The 24,125-nt window shown below is 35.0% G+C and overlaps 1 protein-coding gene across 1 annotated transcript in view; it reads right to left on the reverse strand.

Moving 5' to 3' along the window:
• Nucleotides 1–137: 137 nt before the first annotated feature.
• The window catches only part of LOC143629552 (superoxide dismutase [Cu-Zn]-like), a 115,840-nt gene continuing 91,852 nt past the window's right edge, over nt 138–24,125 (reverse strand). The window contains exons 2-8 of the mRNA XM_077098792.1: nt 1,687–1,703; nt 1,289–1,377; nt 1,084–1,188; nt 880–1,007; nt 722–797; nt 566–619; nt 138–368 (exon numbers count right to left, since the gene is read on the reverse strand). Of these exons, the coding sequence (XP_076954907.1) occupies nt 346–368; nt 566–619; nt 722–797; nt 880–1,007; nt 1,084–1,188; nt 1,289–1,364 (462 nt within the window). The 5' untranslated portion in view covers nt 1,365–1,377; nt 1,687–1,703 and the 3' untranslated portion in view covers nt 138–345. The remainder of the gene's footprint in view (nt 369–565; nt 620–721; nt 798–879; nt 1,008–1,083; nt 1,189–1,288; nt 1,378–1,686; nt 1,704–24,125) is intronic.

Raw genomic sequence — 24,125 nt, forward strand, 5'->3', positions numbered from 1 at the left:
ACTAAGACACTTTTACCGGGACACAGAGAGTAGCATATTGAAGAAATACATCATACGTTAGAGAAAATATACGTATACTTGATCGTCATGTTTGGTTTATAGATTTTAAACCGCCAAACTATTATATATCTTTAAAATTAATAGTGAAGTAGTAGCAAGATACTCTTATTTATTGAAATTTTGATATACAAACTCAACAAAAGCATTCGTCATTGCATCAAACACGTCTCAACTCGAAATATAATCAGAGAATTCAACTACCACAAAGTACCGGTTTATTAAATGGCGTAGTACCAACAAATTCAAGGATAGTGATCATTCCCTAGTATGGAGGTGAACAAATAATCAAGCCTGCAATCCAATGATTCCTGCAAACACCACAACATCCATGTAATTGGATCCTTATGTTCAATATATGAATTTTATATCCATCCATGTAACAAATTTGACATTATTATTAATATATCGCATTCATGAAAGATATTACACGAATGGTCTCTACAGTGTATGTGAAATGACCAAAATACCCTTTTCATATGAAATACAAAAGAAACAATGAACTTACCACATGCAACTCTTCCACCAGCATTCCCGGTGCTTTTGCTGAGCTCATGCCCTCCTGAAAGATAAAAGATATTAAACAGTCATCAATGATAAACACATACAAATCTATACATACGATATATGCATTTTATGATACAAAAAAATAATTAAAGTTTACCCTTTCCAAGATCATCAGGATCGGCATGGACAACAACTGCCCTTCCAATTATGGATTGAGCTCCAATTAGTGGAATCTAAACAAATCAACATATTTCATATTTATAAAACCAAACGCGTATTTAAACTCGGTTACATGTAATCCTAAAATAAACCAACCTGCTTGTCAACAATGGTGAACTTTGCAGTACCATCTTCGCCTACTACGACGTTGCCAAGATCGCCAGCATGGCGAACCTCATCATCAGGGGCACCATGCTCCTTTCCATGAGGATTGTAGTGAGGACCTACCATAACCATAACCATAACAAACAACACCGCGTTATACACAAAACTAATTCACTTTTATAATTGAAGACGTACCAGTTGACATGCACCCGTTGGTTGTGTCACCGAGCGCATGAACATGGAAACCGTGTGGTCCCGGTTTGAGGCCTGAAAGGTCTCCGGTAACCGTTGTGGGAGCACCTAAAACACGAGTTAAGTAAGTAAACCAATATGTTTATGAGTGCTAGATATAAATATATACATAATTTTAAAATTCAGAATATAACTCAAGTATTATTACCTTGTGATTCTTGGTTGAAGAAAACGGTACCACTAACACCGTCGCTGCTATTAAGTACCACAACTGCTTTCACCATTTTTGTATGTGATCTATACAATTGAAAAACCAAAATATTACAAGATAAACATAAAACTTAGACCAAAGAGTATGTTAGATATCAAGATAATATGATCAGCATGTTCTTGGTTTCAGTAATCAATTTTCAGATGTGATTCTTCTTCAATCCTAAGGGTATCGGTTCCCTGTACCCGGATCCGAGATATCGGTTCCTGGTCAAATACACCGGGAAGCGGTTCCAAGTGATAATATGAAATTGGTTTCAAGTGATAATACTAATTTGCCATCAAGATTTAGAATTGATGATTGATCTACACAAACAAAGAAATTCAGGATTTTACCTCAGAGCACCCCTGCACCAACAACTCAACTCTTGTGTGTGTGTGAATGAATGAACTCGCCGATTAGGCCATACGTAGTGGGGCGAGAAGGAGGGGCGAAAAGGGGCGAGAATTTTTGGAACACCGTCCCCCGGCGATATTTGGGCGAAAAGGGACGGGGGCGTGATGTTTTTGTCACCGGAAGAGTAAAAGGAATATTATTATTATATTATTTTGTGTGTGTTATATATACATGTGTATATATATATACATATATATTATTATATTACTATTTGTAGCCCCTACACCATTACACCCCAAAAACAAATTCTCACCCCTTGCTGACTGGGCGCCACACGACGCAATTCGTCCCCATTTGTAGCCCCCCTCTACTACACATGGCCTTAATTAGATAAAAGCAAAGTCGCCATTTAAGACTCTGACCGACTGACTTCTTAAATTAAAATCTATCACCTACTTCACCACGGGGCTATTTTGAAAAGTTAGTATATGTTCATTTATTTGTGTTGTGTTTGTTTAATTAAACGAATGGATATTAATAGACAATACTTAAATATTATCTGAACGGCACATTTATTTAATGGTTTTATTATATTGTTTATTTGTCTTCATTTATGTTTGTTTGTGTTCATTTATGTATAGGTACGTATGTAAGTAATTGTTTAACTTGTGCTAGAGTTAAGGCTGGATATCAGAAACCTTCGGGAATGTTACAACAACTTAAAATTCTCCAATGGAAGTGGGAAGAAATTACAATGGATTCGTAACGCACCTTCCCTAAACATCCCGAGAACACAATGCAATTTGGGTAATAGTTGATTGATTAACCAAATCTGCGCATTTCCTTCCGATTCATAATAACTACAATACTGAAAAACTCGCCCAGATTTATATTAATGAAAATGTATCTTGACATGGTGTGCCACTTTCAATTATTTCATATCGAGATAGCCACTTTACTTATCATTTTTGACAAGCTATGCAAGAAGCTTTGGGAACACAAATAGATCTGAGCACATCCTATCACCCTCAAACAAACGGCCACTCCGAAAGAACTATCCAAACAGTAGAAGATTTGCTTCGCGCTTGTGTATTAGACTGAAAGGTAATTAAGATCAACACCCCCCCCCCCCACTTGTTAAATTCTCTTACAATAATAGTTGCCATAGTAGCATACAAGCGGACACCATATGAAACATTATATGGACGAAAATGTAGATCACCACTTTGTTGGATGGAAGTCAGTGACACTCAAGTTATAAGATCCGATTTGATTCAATAAACAGCTAATAAAATTTATAAGATTAAATGTAAATTGAAAGCCGCACGAGATCGACAAAAGAGTTATGCCGACGTTCGTAGAAAACCGTTATCCTTTGAAGTGGGTGATAAAGTGTTTATTAAAGTGTCCTCGTGGAAAGGCGTTATAAGATTTGGTAGCACTAGTAAGTTAGCTCCAAGATACATTGGGCACCGCTTGTTTTTTGAAATCTAGGGTTGAGGGTGTCGCGTACGTAATGTACGATGAAGTTATTTCTAAAATTGGTCCCTTAGCATATCGACTGAAACTACCTTTGGAGTTGAGTTCTATCCACGATGTTTTTCACGTATCAAATTGGAATAAATGTCTTACTGAAGAGACGATAATAGTTCACTAGAAGATGAACGCATAAACGATAAGTTAAACTTTGTGGAGGAACCCGTGGAAATAGTAGACGGAAAAACCAAACAGTTACGACACGACAAAATTTCGTTGGTGAAAGTTAGGTGGAACTCAGTGAGGACCTGAGTATACTTGGGAACGAAATAATTAATTCAAAAAGAATACCCACACTTTTCCCTAAAAAGAGCGCAATTGGTACATCGAATTTCGGGGAAGAAATTTCTTAACCAGGGGAGAATGTGACATTCATGACAAAACAAGGTATACCTTAGTTATTACGTAACGAGTAACCGATTAACCAAACGACACTGATTATGAATCGGATATATCGCAAGGGGGGGGGGGTCATATAAAAGTGATATATGTATATTAGTAACAAACATAATGATATTAAAGCCCTAGTATGTGGAAAAGTACTTGGACGGAAGTATTCTCGTTTAACGATACACTATGATATTAAACGCGATCGATAGTATCAAAACAAGTGTAGTATCATCCGTCAAGCCAAAAAAGACTTATGAAACACTTATTTAAGATGTTTTAATCAACTTAGAAAATATTGTGGATTTTTACATTTAAATAGTATGCTTTCTTTAAGTTGCAAAGTTTAGACGAAAAACACTTGTTTTTGTGTTGTTTACCACACACCCGAACTATTTTTTTAAGCCAAAAACCGAACCCGCGCTTGAAATGGACTCGAAATTAATCGTTTATGCACGCAAAACAAGAAAAGAAAGAATAAGAGGGGCCTAAGGCCCCACCCCTTGTTTTCTTCCCCTTTAAGCCATTCCCCCTACCAACTCACTTATATGTATAAACAAATATCTCTGCTCCATCCTCTCTCTACAAATTTCCAGTCAAAACTTGAGGTAAGAACTTGGTTTTTGATGTGTTTTAAACATGTTTTGAATCAAAAGATTAAGGTTTGATTAAGAAAATTAGTGTTTAACCATTAAAAACCTTTCAAAATGAAACATAAATAGTTTTTGATGCTAAATATCATGTATGTTCACTTATGTTTGTTCAATTATGTTCGTTTATGTTTGTGATTTGCTCGTTTAGATTTTAAAAAAACAGACACGAACATGTTCATTTATTAAATAAATGAACATGAACACAAATTATGTGTTCAAGTAATTGTTCGTGTTCGTTCGATTCATTTACAGGTCTAATGCCACGACTATAACTTTGTCAAGTTTCAAAAGAAAAAAAACAACAAATTAAACGTCATTTGGATCACTGACCTATTCAATTATCGTCATTTTGATCTTGCCTGATTATCGCCATTTTCTCTTCAATTGTTTTATATCTTTAATTGGTTATATTTTTTATATGATTTACCATTACGTTTAGATATGTAGTCATAACGAACCTAAAGTATAACCTTTGTTACAATACTTCAGAGTTAGCATACGTTATAATCAACCTCTATGAAAATACGCAGCTATATGCTGGTAAAACATTGGCTAACTCTTAAGTATTTAATAATTCGTTAAAACACAATATTACAACTCAATATAGTGCACTTTCGCAATCCCCAAAGCATATTGACTAAACTACACACTCGTTACTACCCCGGGAGTATGATTACCCAACAGTTTAGACGCTAATCCGAGTTTAGTTTTACTTGATCATATATGCATGGATCCAGATACATGTATGTTTAGTCCGGGTATTTTATTATGTATCTTGTGTGATAACATTTTAGATATTTTATTATCTCGTTTGATGATTTTGAGTGCCATCATTGTGGTAGAAAAGGGAACACAATAAAATATAGCAGACTGAAAAAGGAGAACAAGGAGGCTAATTACAACAATCAAAAGAAGGACCTCAAGAAAGATGACGATGATGTGGGTACTTCTAAACCTAACATTGCTACCGAAGAGTTCTATATTTGTTGTGATTATGATATGTAAACATTACTCATGATTAGAGTTGAGCTGTTAACAGTGGCGCTACTTGTCATGTGACATCACAAAGGGAATTTTATTAATCTTATATTCCAGGTGATTTTGGGAGTGTTAAGATGCACAATAATGAGCTATAAAAGATCATTGGTGTTAGGGATGTTTTCTTGAAGTTTGATACCACGATGGAGTTAGTTTTAAACAATGTAAAACATGTTCTAGATATTAGACTTAATTGATCTCCGCAAGCACATTAGATGATGATCGTTTCCAAAGTACCTTTGGTGGTGGAATTTTGAAACTCACTCATGGTCCGTTAATGTAACACGCCGGCTAAAGCAGAATACGCCCGAGTGTGACGTACAGATTGCCCAAAACACATGTGACACTATTAAGTGACAAAATTATCATTAATTAATTTAAACATCAAGTACACAAGTTTGTAACAAGAAATACAAGAAAATACAAGAACAATTAACAACTTCTCCATTTATTAATATAACCTAAGTTCTAGTGTCTTCTCCGTTTCATCCTCTAATAAGTATACCTGTAACATATATATAAAATAAAGTCAACTAAATGAATAGTTGGTGAGTTTACACAAGTTTTGATATACGTACATAAAAAATCATACAATTCCATGAACAAGTGTAAATGAGCAAGTAATGTCCTTTCCAACTAGGATTGTGCACCAGCGTACTCAGATGAGCGCAAGTAAGGTCCTTTCCAGTTGGGATTGTGCACCAACGTACTCGGATAATGAGGCCATTTTCCACTCATAACAACAAACGCATTGAACGCAAAGGGGGGCGTATGATCATACTATCTTGAAGTAATCCATGAGCAAGTAATTTGTAGCAAGTAACAAGTAAACACACAAGTCCATGTAGCGAATTGTAGTTTGTAAATAATGAATAAACGAAATTGAATTATTGATAGGATATATATACTACCCCTAAAATAGTTAAAAAGGGTAAAAAAGGGGTGTGAGAAACTCACCTTGAAGTTGAAGACAAACTGAAATAAAACCAAAAGTGCGTTAACAAACGAAGCAATTGAATCTCACGAAACTATAAATAATAACGAAGATACAAAAAATCAAGGACTAGCTACCGGAATTATAAAGTTAATTAACTTATGGTAAATGGGGACTTGGGGTTTTTTAATGAGTTTAACAAAAATGAATAAAGTTTATATAAATCATTTGATGTTTATTAGTTGAAGAATGATTTGTAGACAAATAATTATAACTTATTAATATAAGATTATATAATGACATTAATAACAATTTATGATTAAACATTTGTTTCCAAGTAACATAATTAATTAATTAACTTAAATGTTTTGCATGAATTCTCTTAAAGAAAATTATAAATTAGTAGTTATGTTGAAATAATATAAACAATAATTAATTTACTCAATTATTAATTCAAAGATATGAATTATGTTATATCTATTGTAAAATATATTATGTAAAAGAACTTTTATAAATAATCTTATTTAAAAGAAAGTTTGTAAGTTTATGATGATCAACAAATCATAAGATTTAGATAAATATATATTCATGCTTGTTCTTGCATAATAACTAGGTTTGATCCAAGATTTAGAAAATACCATAGTGTTTATCTTGGATATCCATGATCATAATGATTCTTAAAACCAAAATATAAGATTTTTATGATAAAAGTAACATGATCATGAAGAACAACTTATGAACAAGTATGAACATTCAAGATAAATATCAAAACAATAGCTATAAATGCATGAAATGGTAAAAACTTACTTGTTAGTGCTCTTAAGCTTAAGAAAATAATGTATTGAGGTGTGAAAATAATGGAGGATTTGTCCTCATTTTATAGTGAAAATATAGAGTTGTTATGTCTTATGGAATTAAAGAAATTAAATCATGTTTAATATAATTAAAACACAAATTAAAAATAGTTTAATGGGGCATTCAAAAGGTTTAACTATTTTAAATAAACTTTGTGTAATTAAAACATATATTAGTTTTTTTTTTAAGTAACATAATATGAAAAGATGATGATAATGATAATAATTATAATAAAAGTAGTAGTAGTAGTTAAATAATAATTCTAGTAAGTTGCATGGGACATGTACATAAATACTTGATCTTGATTATGAATGTTTTAAATTTGTATGCAATACTACAAGGGTGGTGAAAAGTATAATTTCATAAAAATGATCACATAAAATACATTAACGAAAGTTGAGATTAATTAATAATATGATAAAAATATATAAATTTAAATAGATACAAAACCAAAAATTTAAAACGGGTCGGGTTTTCGAGTTTAAAAATTAACGAATATTACAGGATTCACAACTTTTAAAAATTTCGTCCCGAAATTAAAATAAAAATAAAAATAAAATTTTAGAAGAAAACAACTAAAATACAGAGTTGTTAGAAGTTTTAAAAATTTTATATATTTATATTATAAATATAACGCTGATCTTTAAATGACCCGAAAGAACGCCACAAATAGCAAAAATGACAATGACACTTATATATAGGAGTACCAGTGGCGTATCTACCATGCCCTTATCATATTGTATTTGTCCCGTTCCCCAAAATCATTCAAAATTTCGAGTTATTTCACACAACCGGACTTATTATATTTTCCACGCGAGGACTTTGATAATTACGTGTCGACCCATAATTACCTTTGTCGTCGGATGGTCCATATAACTTGCTCTATTGTGTGGTGTTAAGGCATAGAATTTAGATCATTAAATAAAATACTCATATAGAACATTGAAAAAAATATAATAAAAAAATAATGAATTAAAATGGTAAAAAAAACATTACAAAACACATTGTCAGATCATTCAAGCCAAGGGCAACGCGAAAACACTAAGTCAAGTAAATAAATTCATCGTGTCTAAAGTAAGTAATAGTTTCCGAACACGAAATAAATGAGGTAATGAAGTTAAAGAATGAAACATTTAGAATTATAAATATCGTAACATGTAATTGAAATAATGGGGTTGAGAATAACGTGGCAAGCAAACGTAGCATTTAACCAACGAAATATGAACATGTAAATTGATAACGAATTTGGTTCCAGAATAGTTTAGATAAACGAAACTTTTAAGTATTAAATATCATTATGTTTAACAATGGAAATCTCCGAATGAATTACATCGCAATTAACGGGAACATTGAGATGAAATGAAGTGAACATTACGACATATAACTAATAATTTGAAATAAAGCGGATAAATGAAATACTATTATCACAATATTAAAATCCATTAAGTTTTTAAAAAAAATTCCAGTAGTAACCTTGAGTTTATCAAAGTGGTTGAAACCTCGAAATTAAAATAAAGCATTTGTTCCATATTGATGAAATCAAGAACAACAAAATGGTTTAAATAAAACATTGAGTGAAAGAGAAGTACATGAATAAACTAAACAATTTGTTTAAGAATATAACATAACATAAACTCGGCATGTATATGGGACACAGTCCCGGTTCTAAGTAAATGAATTCGTTTGGAGAGAACCGGTCACCGATGTCACACCCCAACCTACGGCGGAAATGCCGGGGCGAACTGATTGCTCACAGCTTTTCAAAGGTTACTCACTTGGAAAAGAAAATGTTCCATACTAATGGATTCGGGTCCATAACCATGGGTTCCAATGCACGAGATCTTGTAGCACTTACCAATGAGGCCCTATCGATTAGTATTACACAGAAGAAATCAATTATAGATACTAATACAATTAGATCCGCTCTTCATAGACGAATTTGGGATTTGCGATCCCAGGTAAGATCGGTCCAGGATCATGGGATATATGCAATATTAAAAGTTTCGATATCAATTAAATAAATTCAAATAAATACAAATATTCACACAATATCCAAACAAAACGAAAGTACATCAACAATCAAAGGTCATAAATAATATTTTCTCGTTAATTTTCTTCTAACATAAAATCCTTAAATGATCTTGTACTTCACATCAAACGAATACCTGCATATGCATTGAAAATAGAATGGTTTTGTCATCACAAGGTTGAGTGAGCAACACATCAGTTCAAAGTATAAATATAAATATGTATTTACAACAAGTCATATGAGAATAACAAAATAACCAAAATGAGAAAGTATAACTGAGATGTCGAGAAGCACAAAGCTATAACGACTGGCGTATGATCATACTAGACTGAGATTATGTTGGACCTCTCCGAATGCGGAAGCATACAAAGCAAATAAGCACATAAACAAGTAAGTTATAAATTTTTAATACATAAGACAAAGTTGCAGTTTTGTGTATAAGTATATATGAAAAAGTACAATTTACGCATATGCCCCCAAAACGTGAGAAAACGAGTAAAATAGGGGAATGTGGTACTCACCTCGATAGACGAACAAAGGTGATTGAGATAACAAGAATGCGGGAAAAGTCACACGCGAACGTTAAAGCCCAATAAGAAACAAGAGTAACGGATACGCTAAGTACAAGATTTAATTATGACAACTAGTTAAACAATAACAAAATATTATAATAATATAATATCATATATAAGATAAAATAATTAGTTTGTTTAATAAAAATATATCTTGAAAATAATACTTTTGAATTTTACAAATATATATAAATATGTATATATTTATGTAGTTTACTTGGTTTTTATACGTATCCAAAATATTAGTTTTTAAGTTATTATATATACATACATATATGCTTGTATACTACATGGACGAAAACGTGAGAAAAACAAGTATTAACAAGTCGGTTTTCATTAAAATAGTTTTAATTATTATTATTATTAATATGTTTATTAAATGTTTTAAAAGAAAATATAACAATAATAACCAAAAAACACGGGGGCAGGGAATCGAACCCGCGACCTGCCCCTGTGACTCAAGTGTGTTAACCAACTAGACTAAGCAGCAACTTACAACATAACCCGTAACCAATTAGGTATAAACAGTGGCAAGAATAACCAGTTTTTACATAAACCCTAACAGATTCAATTGATAAAATCTGTTGAGGTTAAACGAATCTAACTACAGGGCTTTTGATTTACAAGATAGCGCTATCAAAACCATATAAAACAATTACCTTAAATCGCTTGATTTGATGGTGAACGTGATCCAACAGATGTCGACCAAAAAAGCTTATGAACGAGCAAGTAAACGTGAAAGTTAATATAACTAAGTATAGGGCTAATGAAGGTGACGGCTTAAGGAAGCTAGGGTGAGTTTAATTGCAAAATTATCATCGTTTATATAGAAAACGAGATTAGGGTTCATAGAGTGGATAATAAGCTACGAACCAAGTTCTAGAAGCTTCTAAACGTAATTGAATGAGGGATTAGTGCCGGCTAGATGCGAATTAGGGTTTAGGAACACCTAATTAGGCCTTGGTTGATGGATTTGGGCTCAAGAACAAGCTAGGGTTGATAATTAAATCAATTTGGGTTCGGGTTGGGTTTGGATCCAAGTATAAACGGGTTAGATGAATAAAATGAATAATAATATAACATACATTTATTTAGTAACGATTAAGTAATAAACGTGCACTAACTTTATTGATTAAAATAATCCGAATAACAAAACGGGTCGGGTTCTAGTTCGTAAATCTAAACGAGAAAAACCAGGTTGTTACAGTCTCCCCTACTTTTTGGAATTTCGTCCCGAAATTAAGGGATATTATAGCAACAAAAATAAAAATACATAATACGGAACTTTAGATAGTTGAAGTAACGCTCCAAATGAAAATCTGATAAGGGCACTAATATATAGGATGAACCAGCGGCGTATCCACCATGTCCTTATCATCTTTGCATTCGTACCGTTACCTCAACTACTTTTGGTTCTATTATGATGACACACAACTATTCGGATCATGATTTCCATGCGAGGACTTTGGTAATTATGTATGCATCCATAATTACATAGATCGTCGGATGGTCCACATGACTCGTCCCATTGTGTGGGTTACAAAACGTTTAAGTAAAACATGATTGTGAGGAAATAATATTTTTTAAGGAGTTTTAAGTAGGAAATCACCAATGTATAAAATGATTCCGAAAGTTACATGGACATCGTAAAAATATAAGTATTTGAAGAAGACATCACTTATGAAGGTAAAATAAGATAAAGGTAAACTTTAATAAACAATCTATTTAAACAAGTGGAACTTCATTCATAAGATAAAAGATAAATAGTCTAAATGAGAAATAATCCAAGACCATAAAGAGGCGTTACAATAATTAAGAAAAAGAAAAATTAATCAGATAGATAAAGGAAACGGCAAAAGTCTTCACGGTCATTGAGTAACTTAATTGACTTGGCTTGAAGCACCATGAAGAGTTGCATGAGTAGGAGCAGTTGAGGTAGATTGGCTTTGAATAGCTTGAATAGGTTGAGCTTGCATAGCAGGGGCTTGAGCAAAGTAGGCTTGGTACGCTTGAGCTTGGGGGTGCAGAGCTTGATAGAGTTGGGTTAAGTAAGGTTGATTTGGATTGATAGCAGGAGCTTGCAGGACATGAGGTGGTTGAGTTTGAATTTGGTGAGCATGGGTCAAGTAGTAAGGTGTAGTCATAGCTTGGGCTTGATGGGCATGGATAATTTGAGGGCACGTATTACGAAAATGGCTTGGGTCTCCACAATGATAGCAAGCACGGGTATTGGGAGTACTGGGTTGAGCATGTGAGGTGGCTTGCGTATTAAGCAGGATATGACATGTGTTAGCAAGGTGGCCATATAGGTTGCATTGAGTGCATAGTCGGCAAGGGGTTTGGGGAGAATGATGAAAGCTACACTTGGCACATAGGGGATGAGGACCAAGGTAAGTCTTCTTGTTTGGGGTAGTTTGGTTTTGGTTAGGAGGAGGTTGGTTATTGGGTTGATTAACGGCATAGGCTTTACGCTTGTTGTTGTTGTTGTTGTTGCTGTTGCTGTGATTGTTGTTGTAGGAAGGCTTAGTCTCAGCTTCAGCATCAGAAGAGGAGTCGGTCTTAGTCTTGTCGGGAGTAGGCTTGGCATCCTTTCGAGAAAAGGTTCCATCCCTAACATGACTATCGGTGAGAGAGGCAGCTAGATCCATCGCCTCACCAATGGTTAACGGGTCACGACTCATCACGGCACCACAAAAAATGATCAGAAGGCCGCGAATGTACTTCTGAATACCGCGAGTCTCGGGGGTTACCAAATGGGGCACGACACGGATAAGCTCACGGAACCGGTTAGAGTATGCGGAGTTATCCCCACCAATCTGCTTAAGTTCCCAGAAGTCGGCTTCAAGTCTCTGCAGCTTATGTTCCGGGCAAAACTCTTTCTTCATTGCTTCCTTAAGTTCCTCCCAAGACATGGATACAACCAAGTCAGACCCTTGGTCATTCCTCGGGGCATTCCACCAGATGACAGCTCGACCCTCGAACTTGCTCGAGGCGAACTTAGTCCATTTGGCGTCCGGACATTCACAGTGGATGAAAATATTTTCCATCCCTTCAAACCATTGCAGCAATTTGGTGGTGTTTTCCTCACCAAGAAAGGATGGGGGTTTGGTGCTCAGGAAGTTGCGGAAATCAGGGTTGTTTGATGCGGCCGAAGTAGCAGATCCATTGAAGTTGAGGCTTTGGATTTTAGGGATGATTGTGGGCATTGCATCAGCAAATTCCTTTGTGATTCTAGCAGCCAAGCGGCGATCTCGTGAACCGGATGAACGTTGGTTACTATGGTGGTTTCTTAGAGACGACATTCTATAGGGATAAAAAAATGAGGATTTATAAGATGAAGGATAAATTGAGGAAACCATAAGAATAGTAAAATGTTTAATTAATGACAATGTTGTGTTAAGAAGTAAGAGGATTTTCACCCCAATGATTAAATGTAAAAGATTATAAGATGAGGGGGTACATTGCGTAAATAGTTGTTATATGATGTAGTCAATAAGTTTAATGTGTGGTGACTACATGAGAAGTTAAGTCATTTTAAAAATTTTGATTATTAAGTTTACAATAAACTAACGAAATATAAATTGTGGATGTTGGCCTCCCATGAGCTTTCCATGGCAATTTGAATGGCCCAACGAACTAACGGAAAACAACTGAGTTGGACAGCCCATGAGCGTCTCAACTAATTAACGAATTAACAATGCAATGAAGTTTGTCAGCCCAATGAGCGTTACACGGCGTTTTAACCGACCAAACTAAATAACGAACTTTCGAAATAAATATGGGTAGTCGGAGAATCTTGTGAATCACCACGTTGATTACTCCAACAAAAATACTAAATCAAGTTAAGAAATGAATAGTAGGAGTGCCCATGGGTTCCATGGAATTTTCACCCAACAAACCATATAAATAACGGAACACAATAATCGGGAAAATCAAGTTTAGCCACGAATCACCGTGAATTCGATTAAAATTAACCAAAGGTGTCGGTCATATGGCATTTATGGGTCTCGCTCGGGTCCATGGGGTTGAGTATTGTGGTCAGGTTATCACCCAGGTAAGGAATAGCGTCTTACCTTTGGTTCTTGGAACCGTTTTGCCAGTGCCCAACTCACAGTTTCTCTTCCCCTTTCATTTATCATAGGGACATGCCACACAACCTAGCCTTAAGGTTTACGAGTAAAAACAACAAGTGGGAATTCTTAAGGAATTTCCCGAAAATAAAAGCAATCTAAATTTTGAAAAGTTTTCTTTGAATGTTGAAGCATAGCCTCGGAGTTTGTGTGTGTGTGTGTAAAACAATACAATATATAATAAATAAATAATTATCTAAGAAAGCTGTAAACAATTTAATTTGAACACATAAAGGTAAACAGATAGGCACGTATGGGGCTCCTAAACATGTGTCTAAGGCAATTTCTAAGGACCTATCTTAAACCTTCGGCTCTGATACCAATCTGTCACACCCCAACCCACGGCGGAAATGCCGGGGCGAACTGATTGCTCACAGCTTTTCAAAGGTTACTATATGCAATATTAAAAGTTTCGATATCAATTAAATAAATTCAAATAAATACAAATATTCATACAATATCCAAACAAAACGAAAGTACATCAACAATCAAAGGTCATAAATAATATTTTCTCGTTAATTTTCTTCTAGCATAAAATTCATAAGTGATCTTGTACTTCACATCAAACGAATACCTGCATATGCGTTGAAAATAGAATGGTTTTGTCAACACAAGGTTGAATGAGAAGCGCACCAGTTCAAAGTATAAATAAAAATATGTATTTGCAACAAGTCATATGAGAATAACAAAATAACCAAAATGAGAAAGTATAACTGAGATGTCGAGAAGCACAAAGCTATAACGACTAGCGTATGATGATACTAGACTGAGATTATGTTGGACCTCTCCGAATGCGGAAGCATACAAAGCAAATAAGCACATAAAAAAGTAAGGTATAAGTTGTTAACACATAAGACAAAGTTGCAGTTTTGTGTATAAGTATATATGAAAAAGTACAATTTACGCATATGTCCCCAAAACATGAGAAAACGAGTAAAATAGGGGAATGTGGTACTCACCTCGATAGACGAACAAAGGTGATTGAGATAACAAGAATGCGGGAAAAGTCACACGCGAACGTTAAAGCCTAATGAGAAACAAGAGTAACGGATACGCTAAGTACAAGATTTAATTATGACAACTAGTTAAACAATAACAAAATATTATAATAATATAATATCATATATAAGATAAAATAATTAGTTTGTTTAATAAAAATATATCTTGAAAAATATTACTTTTGAATTTTACAAATATATATAAATTTGTATATATATATAGTTTACTTGGTTTTTATACGTATCCAAAATAGTAGTTTTTAAGTTATTATATATACATACATATATGCTTGTATACGTATATACATGGACGAAAACGTGAGAAACAAGTATTAACAAGTCGGTTTTCATTAAAATAGCTTTAATTAATTATTATTATTAATATGTTTATTAAATGTTTTAAAAGAAAATATTATATAATAACCAAAAAACACGGGGGCAGGGGATCGGACCCGCGACCTGTCCCTGTGACTCAAGTGTGTTAACCAACTAGACTAAGCAGCAACTTACGACATAACCCATAACCAATTAGGTATAAACAGAGGCAAGAATAACCAGTTTTGACATAAACCCTAACAGATTCAATTGATAAAATCTGTTGAGGTTAAACGAATCTAACTATAGGGCTTTTGATCTACAAGATAGCGCGATCAAAACCATATAAAACAATTACCTTAACTCGCTTGATTTGATGGTGAACGTGATCCAATAGATGTCGGCCAAAAAAGCTTACGAACGAGCAAGTAAACGTGAAAGTTAATATAATTAAGTATAGGGCCAATGAAGGCGACAACTTAAGGAAGCTAGGTGTGAGTTTAATTGCAAAATTATCATCGTTTATATAGAAAAAGATATTAGGGTTCATAGCGTGGATAATAAGGTACAACCAAGTTCTAGAACTTTCTAAACGTAATTGAATGAGCAATTAGTGTAGGTTCCCATCCGGATCTATACAGGAGTATCTCGTAACACGAGGGTGCGGAATCCTCACGTATACGATACGAGTGTCGAGACGATTAACACGTTGAATCTATATTAACACACGAGGATGTATGATAATACTTGTTATATTGCAAGGTGTAATAGCCAAAGAAACAAACACGTGATTAAGAGAATCACCAAAAACCAGCCGTCCAAAATTATTACTAAAGAGCCGAAGTTAAGAGTTTATATAACTCGAAAACTTTGCCCAACATACTAGGCGAAGTTGTCTTAACTTCGCTCAACTTCAAGTTCGCTAAAACAAGGGCGAACATATAAGAAAAATTCAACACAAAACAAACAATTTAAACGATTACATACACAAATAAACACGAGATACTGAACTACTGGCATCATGCACCAACAATTAGGGCCGGCTAGATGCGAATTAGGGTTTAGGAACACCTAATTAGGCGTTGGTTGATAGATTTGGGCTCAAGAACAAGCTAGGGTTGATAATTATATCAATTTGGGTTCGGGTTGGGTTTGGATCCAAGTATAAACGGGTTAGATGAATAAAATGAATAATAATATAACATACATTTATTTAGTAACGATTAATTAATAAACGTGCACTAACTTTATTGATATAATCCGAATAACAAAACGGGTCGGGTTCTAGTTCGTAAATCTAAACGAGAAAAACCGGGTTATTACAACCGATAGTAAAGTGTAGAAATAAAATGAAAATACGGTTTCTATTAAGTAACTATGTACACATACATGTTCATAGTCCCAAATTCCACTTAACGTTGATGGGAAATTGGTCATAGATCACAAGATTTGAAATAACAAACTTAAACCGATTTAGCAATGCGAATAAGTATGATGTACGAATTTACGTTTCGTAAAATACAAATGAATATGGATCCAAGATCAATGGACAATCAAAATAAACTACATAAACAATATTCTAAAGAAGTGGATGTAAAAGTCACTTTGGGTAAGTACGAAACATACGTTAAAGAGAAAATAAAGAAAAGTCAATGTAGCTTGCAACGCTTGTCTTCTTGAATGTAGGTTTGTTTGTGGAATGAAGGTTGACGTAAGAAATGGTGCCATGACTTCTTAGCCGAAACTCATTGGTGTTAACGAAGGGGAAAGAAGGGAAGGGATATATCATATATTTTAATTTACGAAAATCAGTTGTAAATCGTGATGTTTTTAAATTTCATGGTGAAATAAAATTTATTCTATTTTATTTAGATAAAATATTTTTAGCTATCGCTAAGACTTGCAAGTTTTATGAAACTTTAATCGTAAAAACAAATGTTTTCTTTTGGCCAATGGCATAGGAAATAAAAAAAATGTTAGCTTACTTGACTTGTTGAATGAAAAATAGTTTCAAAATGACTCAAAACTTGTTTAAAGCAAATATTTTACTTTAAATATTATTCTATTAATAGTAGTGATGATGATACTAGCATTAATAATATTAGTACTAATAATAATAAAAATATTGATAATTATCGTAACAATACTGATTATGATGACAGTGATGGTACTAATAACAATAGTAGTAGTAATATTAGTTGTGATGATAATATTAATAATTTTAATAATAATAACAATAATAATAGTAATAATAATAACAATAGAGATAATAAAATCTTTTTAAAGAAAATCCATTTGACTGAAATTTAAAAATAACTGAGGATTTTGGAATTAGGCGCGAGGTGTTAGTAAAATAAACAAAATGTAGGAGAGTATGCAAAAGAAAATATAGACGAGTTCGATGAGTTTTGTAAGATCTAAGTATTGTAACCGGAAAATTCATGTAAAGTCGACAAAGGATGCGGGGTTAGGATATTGCATAGAGGAAATAAGTTAGGCCTTTTGAAGTATGGGAGGTGTGCTCGGGTCACCATAATGATGGCAGGCTGGAAGCGTGTGGTCAAGCATTTGATTGAGACAAATTGTTAGGTACATGTCTTGCAGATAGGTGATTGGCGTTGAGTTTGGGTAGGTTTTAGCAATAAGTGGTAACTGAATCTACCACAGATTGAAGCATATCAACGTTTCGGGGAAGTAAAGTGATGGGATTTACACATAATGTACAAAGGGTGTGTTTCTGTGTGAGGGTTTTCGGTTGGGTTTGGTTTGAGTTTCCAAGAATTGTGCGGGATTTGAATTGAGAATTACTATAGCGATGAAGGTGGGTGCGTTCAAACGTGGGTGATCGAGATTGCAGAGGCCATTTACTTGATAACTTGGATTGTCATTTTGCGAGTGGAGTGAGACAACTAGGAAGACGAGGAGGCATGATACGAAACGTGAAGAATTCACGTGACTTGGGACGTAAGTATGAAAACGTCTAGTAGATACATCAATAAAAACAAATAAAGTAAAGGAATCGCATGAAACAAAATTTGAAATCGAAATTGGAATTCCCATAAAACGTCATGAGTTTTCATATTCTAATTAACGAATATCTCATAAATTATTGAATAATCATATGAGAAAAAAAATACTTAAACTTAACAATATATAATGAAATCGAATTGAAAATAGAGTGTGCGTGAACATGACTTTTGAATTTTCCATTTTAAAACATAAGGGTAAATGAATATAGAAATAAGGTAATCGAATTGAAATTCGACCATTCATGTATCACCATGACCTTTCGAATTTTCAATTCTTAAACGTAGTAGTATAACCATGGACTTCATCACAAAACTCGATTATATTGTTTGACACGTTTGGGCCATAGTCGATAGGTTAACAAAATCCGCTCATTTCATACCCATCAATGAATCATACTCAATGGATAAATTGGCGCAAATATATGTGAACAACATCTTTGCTTTGCATGGAGTGCCTTTGTCTATCATTTTTGATCGAGACATTCGCTTTACGTCTCATTTCTAGAAAAGCTTTCAACAAGCGTTAGGAACTAAGTTGAACCTTAGCCCTGCCTATCATCCTCAAACCGATGGGCAAAGCGAAAGGACAATACAAACGCTTGAAGATATGCTCTGCGCTAGTGTAATTGACTTAGGTGGAAGTTATGATGACCATCTACCCCTAATGTAATTCTCGTATAATAATAGCTATCACACAAGTATTCAAGCCGCACCGTTCAAAGCGTTATACGGCCGAAAATGTAGAACGCCGGTATGGTGGTCTGAAACCGGAGATAATCAATTGTCTGGACCCGAGATAGTCCAAGAAACCACTGACAAGGTGTTGCAAATCCAAGAACGACATAAGACGGCACTTGACCGCCAAAAGAGTTACGCCGATGTCCGTCGTAAACCGTTAGAATTCAATGTAGGCGATAGAGTCTTATTGAAATTTTCACCTTCGAAGGGTGTCGTTCGCTTCGGAAAGAAAGGAAAGTTAAGTCCACGTTTCATTGGACCTTTTGAAATGCTCGATCGAATTGGTACCGTTGCATACCGTTTACGACTACCTAAAGAGATGAACGGGATACACGATGTATCCACGTCTCTAATCTGCGAAAATTTCTAACCGATGAATCTTTGTCTATGCCTTTAATAGATGTCGAAATAAATGAAAATCTAAAATTCGTAGAACGACCAATACAAATCGAAGATTCTAAAACAAAGAAACTCAAGAGACGAACCTTGAAAATAGTCAAAGTAAAGTGGGACTCACGAAGAGGCCCCAAATATACTTGGGAACTTGAATCCGAAATGAAGAAAAGGTATCCTCACTTGTTCTAAGAAGCGAATCTTGCGTACGAGATTCATTCCAAGGTGGGGAGGGTGTAATATCGAGAAAAATATCGGGTCAAAAATACCAAGTTTCAAAGTCCAAGGACCAAAAGTGAAATTCTGTTTTCCTGTCCCGTCGCGATACTCGACGCATCAGAAGGAAGCCCATCGCGTATCGCGATGGGCATGTTTTCAAAACCAAGAAATGGGCGGTGGGTGATACGCGATGGACCAATACCTAACGTCATCGCGCATCGCGATGACGTGGTCTGACAAGCGTGACACGTGTCCACACGTGGCACATCATCCGCCACGTGCCACCACGTGGCGCCATGTGGAAACCTTATTGATGACTGGCCATACCAAAGTCGCGTTACGCGACGGGGTATTTATCAGGCCATCGCGTATCGCGATGGGTTTGTTGATCAGCCTATAAATTGAGGCCTCCAGCCCTCATTCTCACTCACCCACACTTCACAGCTCCTTTCTCTATCTAAAACATACTTTCTCACTCTAGAAATCATCTCGATAAACGTGCCAAGTTTCCTCGATTTCCATGCTCTAAACCGATGATATCTCGAAGTACCGACGACATTATCTTGAAGTCTGAGCCATCCCGAGACGACTCGAAGTTCCGCCTTAATAAGCGTGTCAACGAGTATTGAAGACCGACGAACATTGTTTTGCGTGCCAAGGAGGTGTTGATCAAGAAGCTTAAGAAAACAAAGAGGCGTCGAAGTGCTGCCCAAAGTATCTAGAGTATTATAAGCAAAGCAAGGCAGGCATAATGCCCGAATAAAATAATAATAAAATATTAAAAAGGCTTAAAACCCTAAGTCGAGGGTATACTCGATACCTCGAAAATAACTAAAGAAAACATAACAAAGAAATATAAAAGAAAGAGATATAAATATAATGTGATTCTTTGTTATAGATATTATTTATGTTTATTATGATATTTCTTAAATGATAAGTAAAGAAAAGTATACGTTTCTTCAAGAAGAAGAAACGTAGGGTTTAAGAAAAGTAAAACAACTAAAACTAGAGGTTTAACTTGTAAAATAGAAAAGAAAGAATATTTAAACTAAAGGTTTAAAAAGAAAATATAATCGAGGTAAAGATTATACAAAAGTTACTAAAGGTCTTAAGCCAGATTAAAGATCTGGTATTCACAAAAGGTTATACTCGTACTATAGGTGCGTGATAGAAAAGAAGAATCGATTAGTGTATTGAAGCTGATCATTTCAAAAGAAAGGTGAATACGCCCAACTTTTATAAAGTTGTATTAAACGTACAAACTGATTACATGAGATTACGTATCTCTAAAACATTATAAACAAAATTAATCGCTAGCTCTCAGGCTGTCGTGTACGTTTGTTCGGATCCTTACATATGTGGTAAAGGGTCGGTGGGCACACCGCGCCACACTTGACTATGAGCCTCCGCCACGATGGGTCAGACCTAAGTTACGTTCGTGTGAGGGTGATCATGTGTATACGAATGGTACCTAAGTAATGTCGAACGTTGCGGTGTTTGCTTAGTGGTTTGTGTAGAACAAAAGTTTATAATTGTGTTTTGTTTTTAAAACTTGGTTATTCCTAAGCCACGATGGGCCAGACGTAAGTTATGTCTCGAGGGTTAATCAAGTAAAGAAAATATTTTATGCATCAGCTTATTTACCAGCATGTGTTGTTGACGTATTTTCTAAGCCTTTTACAGGTAAAGAAGATTAGCTGCTTGGAAAGGACGAAGTGACATGTAGGCGATCTGATTGCTCAGATCATTTTGTTAATATTAAAATATGAATGGTGGTTTTTGTATAAACAAGTAATCTTTGTAAAACAATTAACATGTATTTTATAATCTCGTCTTTTGTAATGCAAATATAATATTTTAATCCACGCAAACATATTTTCTGCTTTAATCCGCTAACTCTGATTTATTACAAATGTGGTACCAACTGTTGGTCGCTCGCCCACGCCTAAGATGGAGGTGTGACAACTTCAGATCCAAGAATTCCTTCTATTCCAAGACATGTATTACAATATGTTCAGGCTCCAATCTCCTATGTCTTATCCACAACAGACTCTAGCTACAACGAGTTCCATTGTGTCTGGTGGAACAGTTCAGAGGCCAACATATTCATTTATGTCTTTTACTAGACCACAAGGCTCGATGACGCTTATTCATCCAAAGTTCTATAATATGTCAGTACAATATCAATTGTTTTAATTGATGAATTTGGTGCATCTTTAAGAAAGCCACTAGATGAATGTTGATCGCCATTTTCAAGAGAGTATGCGGGAAGATCAGGGGCAGATGATGTGGGGTCAACAATTTTTGAAGAAAGAGAATACTGAACTGAGAGCTCTAGTGGCTTCTCAAGGGGAGAAGATAGCAATGCAAGATGAAGTGATCTTACAACTTCAATGTAAAGATGATATGTTGAAGAAACTTAAGGATCGGGATCACGGCAATGATCTTGAAGCGGGAGGGTCTGATCAGAAACCAGGTTCTTCATCATTTGGTCAGGTGCCTGCTAAGGGGGAGTCGGGTGGCAAAGAGATTGTTGTATACTATGACTCGACAGAAGTTGAACCGGTCTAAACTTTGAAAGTAAAGATGGTATTGTTTGTAGATGAGAAAGAGGTGTTCTAAGTATGATGTATTCTGATGGGATAGAGGAGGGTGAATTTGTTTATCATAATCTATCTAAAGAACAAATCGCCATTCTACTGAATTTTAACAAAGAAGATGTTGAAGAATTAGAGAAGCATGTGGATGTGGAGATTGAGGATGCTGAGGAAGTACGTGTTGATCCAAGCGTTCCATCCGGGAATACGTGTTATGATGATGTGGAGATGGAGGATGTGACGGCTGAGGAATTGCCTAACCTGTATACACGTTTAATACTGATGAAGGGATTCCGTTTTTCACAACTGAACATAATGAAGCAGCCGAGGAGTGTTTAAGGAAGGAGAAAGAAAAGGATAAGGGTAAGGGCAAAGAGAAAGAGACTGCAAAGACTAGACAATCTTCATATGATATGTTCCAATACAATGAAAAGAAGATGAATAAGGAGATTGAGACATTGCGATACGCTCAGAAAGAAGACTATTAACAATCCAAAGCCCGAATGTCTGCATATCAAATGAAGAGGTTTGTTGTTGTGAAGACTATGAAGGGTGATATTGTATCATGGATGTATGAGCCATAGCTTAAGGTTTGTATCTTCAAGTGGGAGAACGGTATTCAGTATTTTAAACATATTACTAATGTTCTTTTTATGCCTCGATGGGATGTTCGTACACTAGCGTGTAGACCATTCATGAATCATGGGAATTTTCAATTAATGGACTGGTTCTATCGTCATCTTATCTATGAAGTCAATCATGGCTTTAAGTTTTTCAAGTTTAAGGTGCCGATAAGGAAATTTGTTGATGAGATTGATACTCGCACGGAGTGGAGGAAATTGGTGCCGAACGTGAAGTCGCCTTGTACGTTAAAGAAAGTCCCTTCTTTGACTTTACCTCAAAGTCTTTATAAGAAATTTAACATGTGGTATTATGATGATCGAACAGGTGAAGCTGTGATTGTTTTGGGTTCTGGTGCTAAGTTAGAGTTTATTCGGATACCGGATATGATGTGGCTGGTCAACCTGTCCGAATCTAATAGCAACATGTTATTCAAGAATCAGATCAGATGGTCGTACAACAAAGATAGTGAGCTAGCTACGCAATTCCAACGTGTTGTTTGTATTTGTCATGCTTTTGGAATTCATAGATGTGCCGATTGGAAGACCAGAAGATTCAAGATGTGAAGACTATAAAGCTCGAGACGGGGGGAGTTTGTTGATACATTAGTTTTCGTTTCATTCTTTGTTAATTTTATTAGAAATAGTTAATGTATAGGGGATATTTTGTAATAATGTAAGGCTCATTTGCTATGATATGTGTAGAGAATGAGACAAGTTTTGTAGCTCATTCGTTAAGGAATGTTTAACGGATGTAGGTTAATGTATTAAGGGTCATTCTCTAAGGGTGTTTAGCGAATGGCGTAGCGAATGTGGTGCTCATTCACTATGCATGTATAGCGAATGAGCCACCTCCTATAAATACCCTTGTAAACTATTTCTTATTAAATAGTTCGAATTATATTGAAAATCCTCTCGTTGTGCTACCCAAATTTTCTCTCAATACACACAATAACATGCAGTTATACCTATCGTTAATCAAGTGATCATATCAATAGACTAGATCATACCCGATTGAATCACCATGGATTCTCACGAACCTCCTTATGGTATAACATCATCTAGTTGTGAAGAACAAGACCTTGGACACATTTTTTCATCATGAAGAAACTTAAGTACATATGAACATCACCAAGAACACCTAATTTCTCTTTGATTTTGAGTCTATAGGGTTTGGGTATGATTGGAGTATGTTTGTGCATGTTATGGCAAGTCAAAATGGTCCCTTTTATAGGCCAAAACGTTGAGATAACGATCCATAAGCCGCTACCACATTAACATCGAGCCATCGAAAGTGACAAAGCTGATATGGCATTGAGACAAACTTTCTCATTTTGTGACGGGTGTCTCGATGTGACGGACCATCTCATATTTGATACGGTTCATCTCATCAGT

The sequence above is a fragment of the Bidens hawaiensis genome, unplaced genomic scaffold, assembly GCF_021521415.1.
Source record: "Bidens hawaiensis isolate Kalapana, Puna unplaced genomic scaffold, B.hawaiensis_p1.1 tig00005272_1, whole genome shotgun sequence".
Taxonomy (NCBI): domain Eukaryota; kingdom Viridiplantae; phylum Streptophyta; class Magnoliopsida; order Asterales; family Asteraceae; genus Bidens; species Bidens hawaiensis.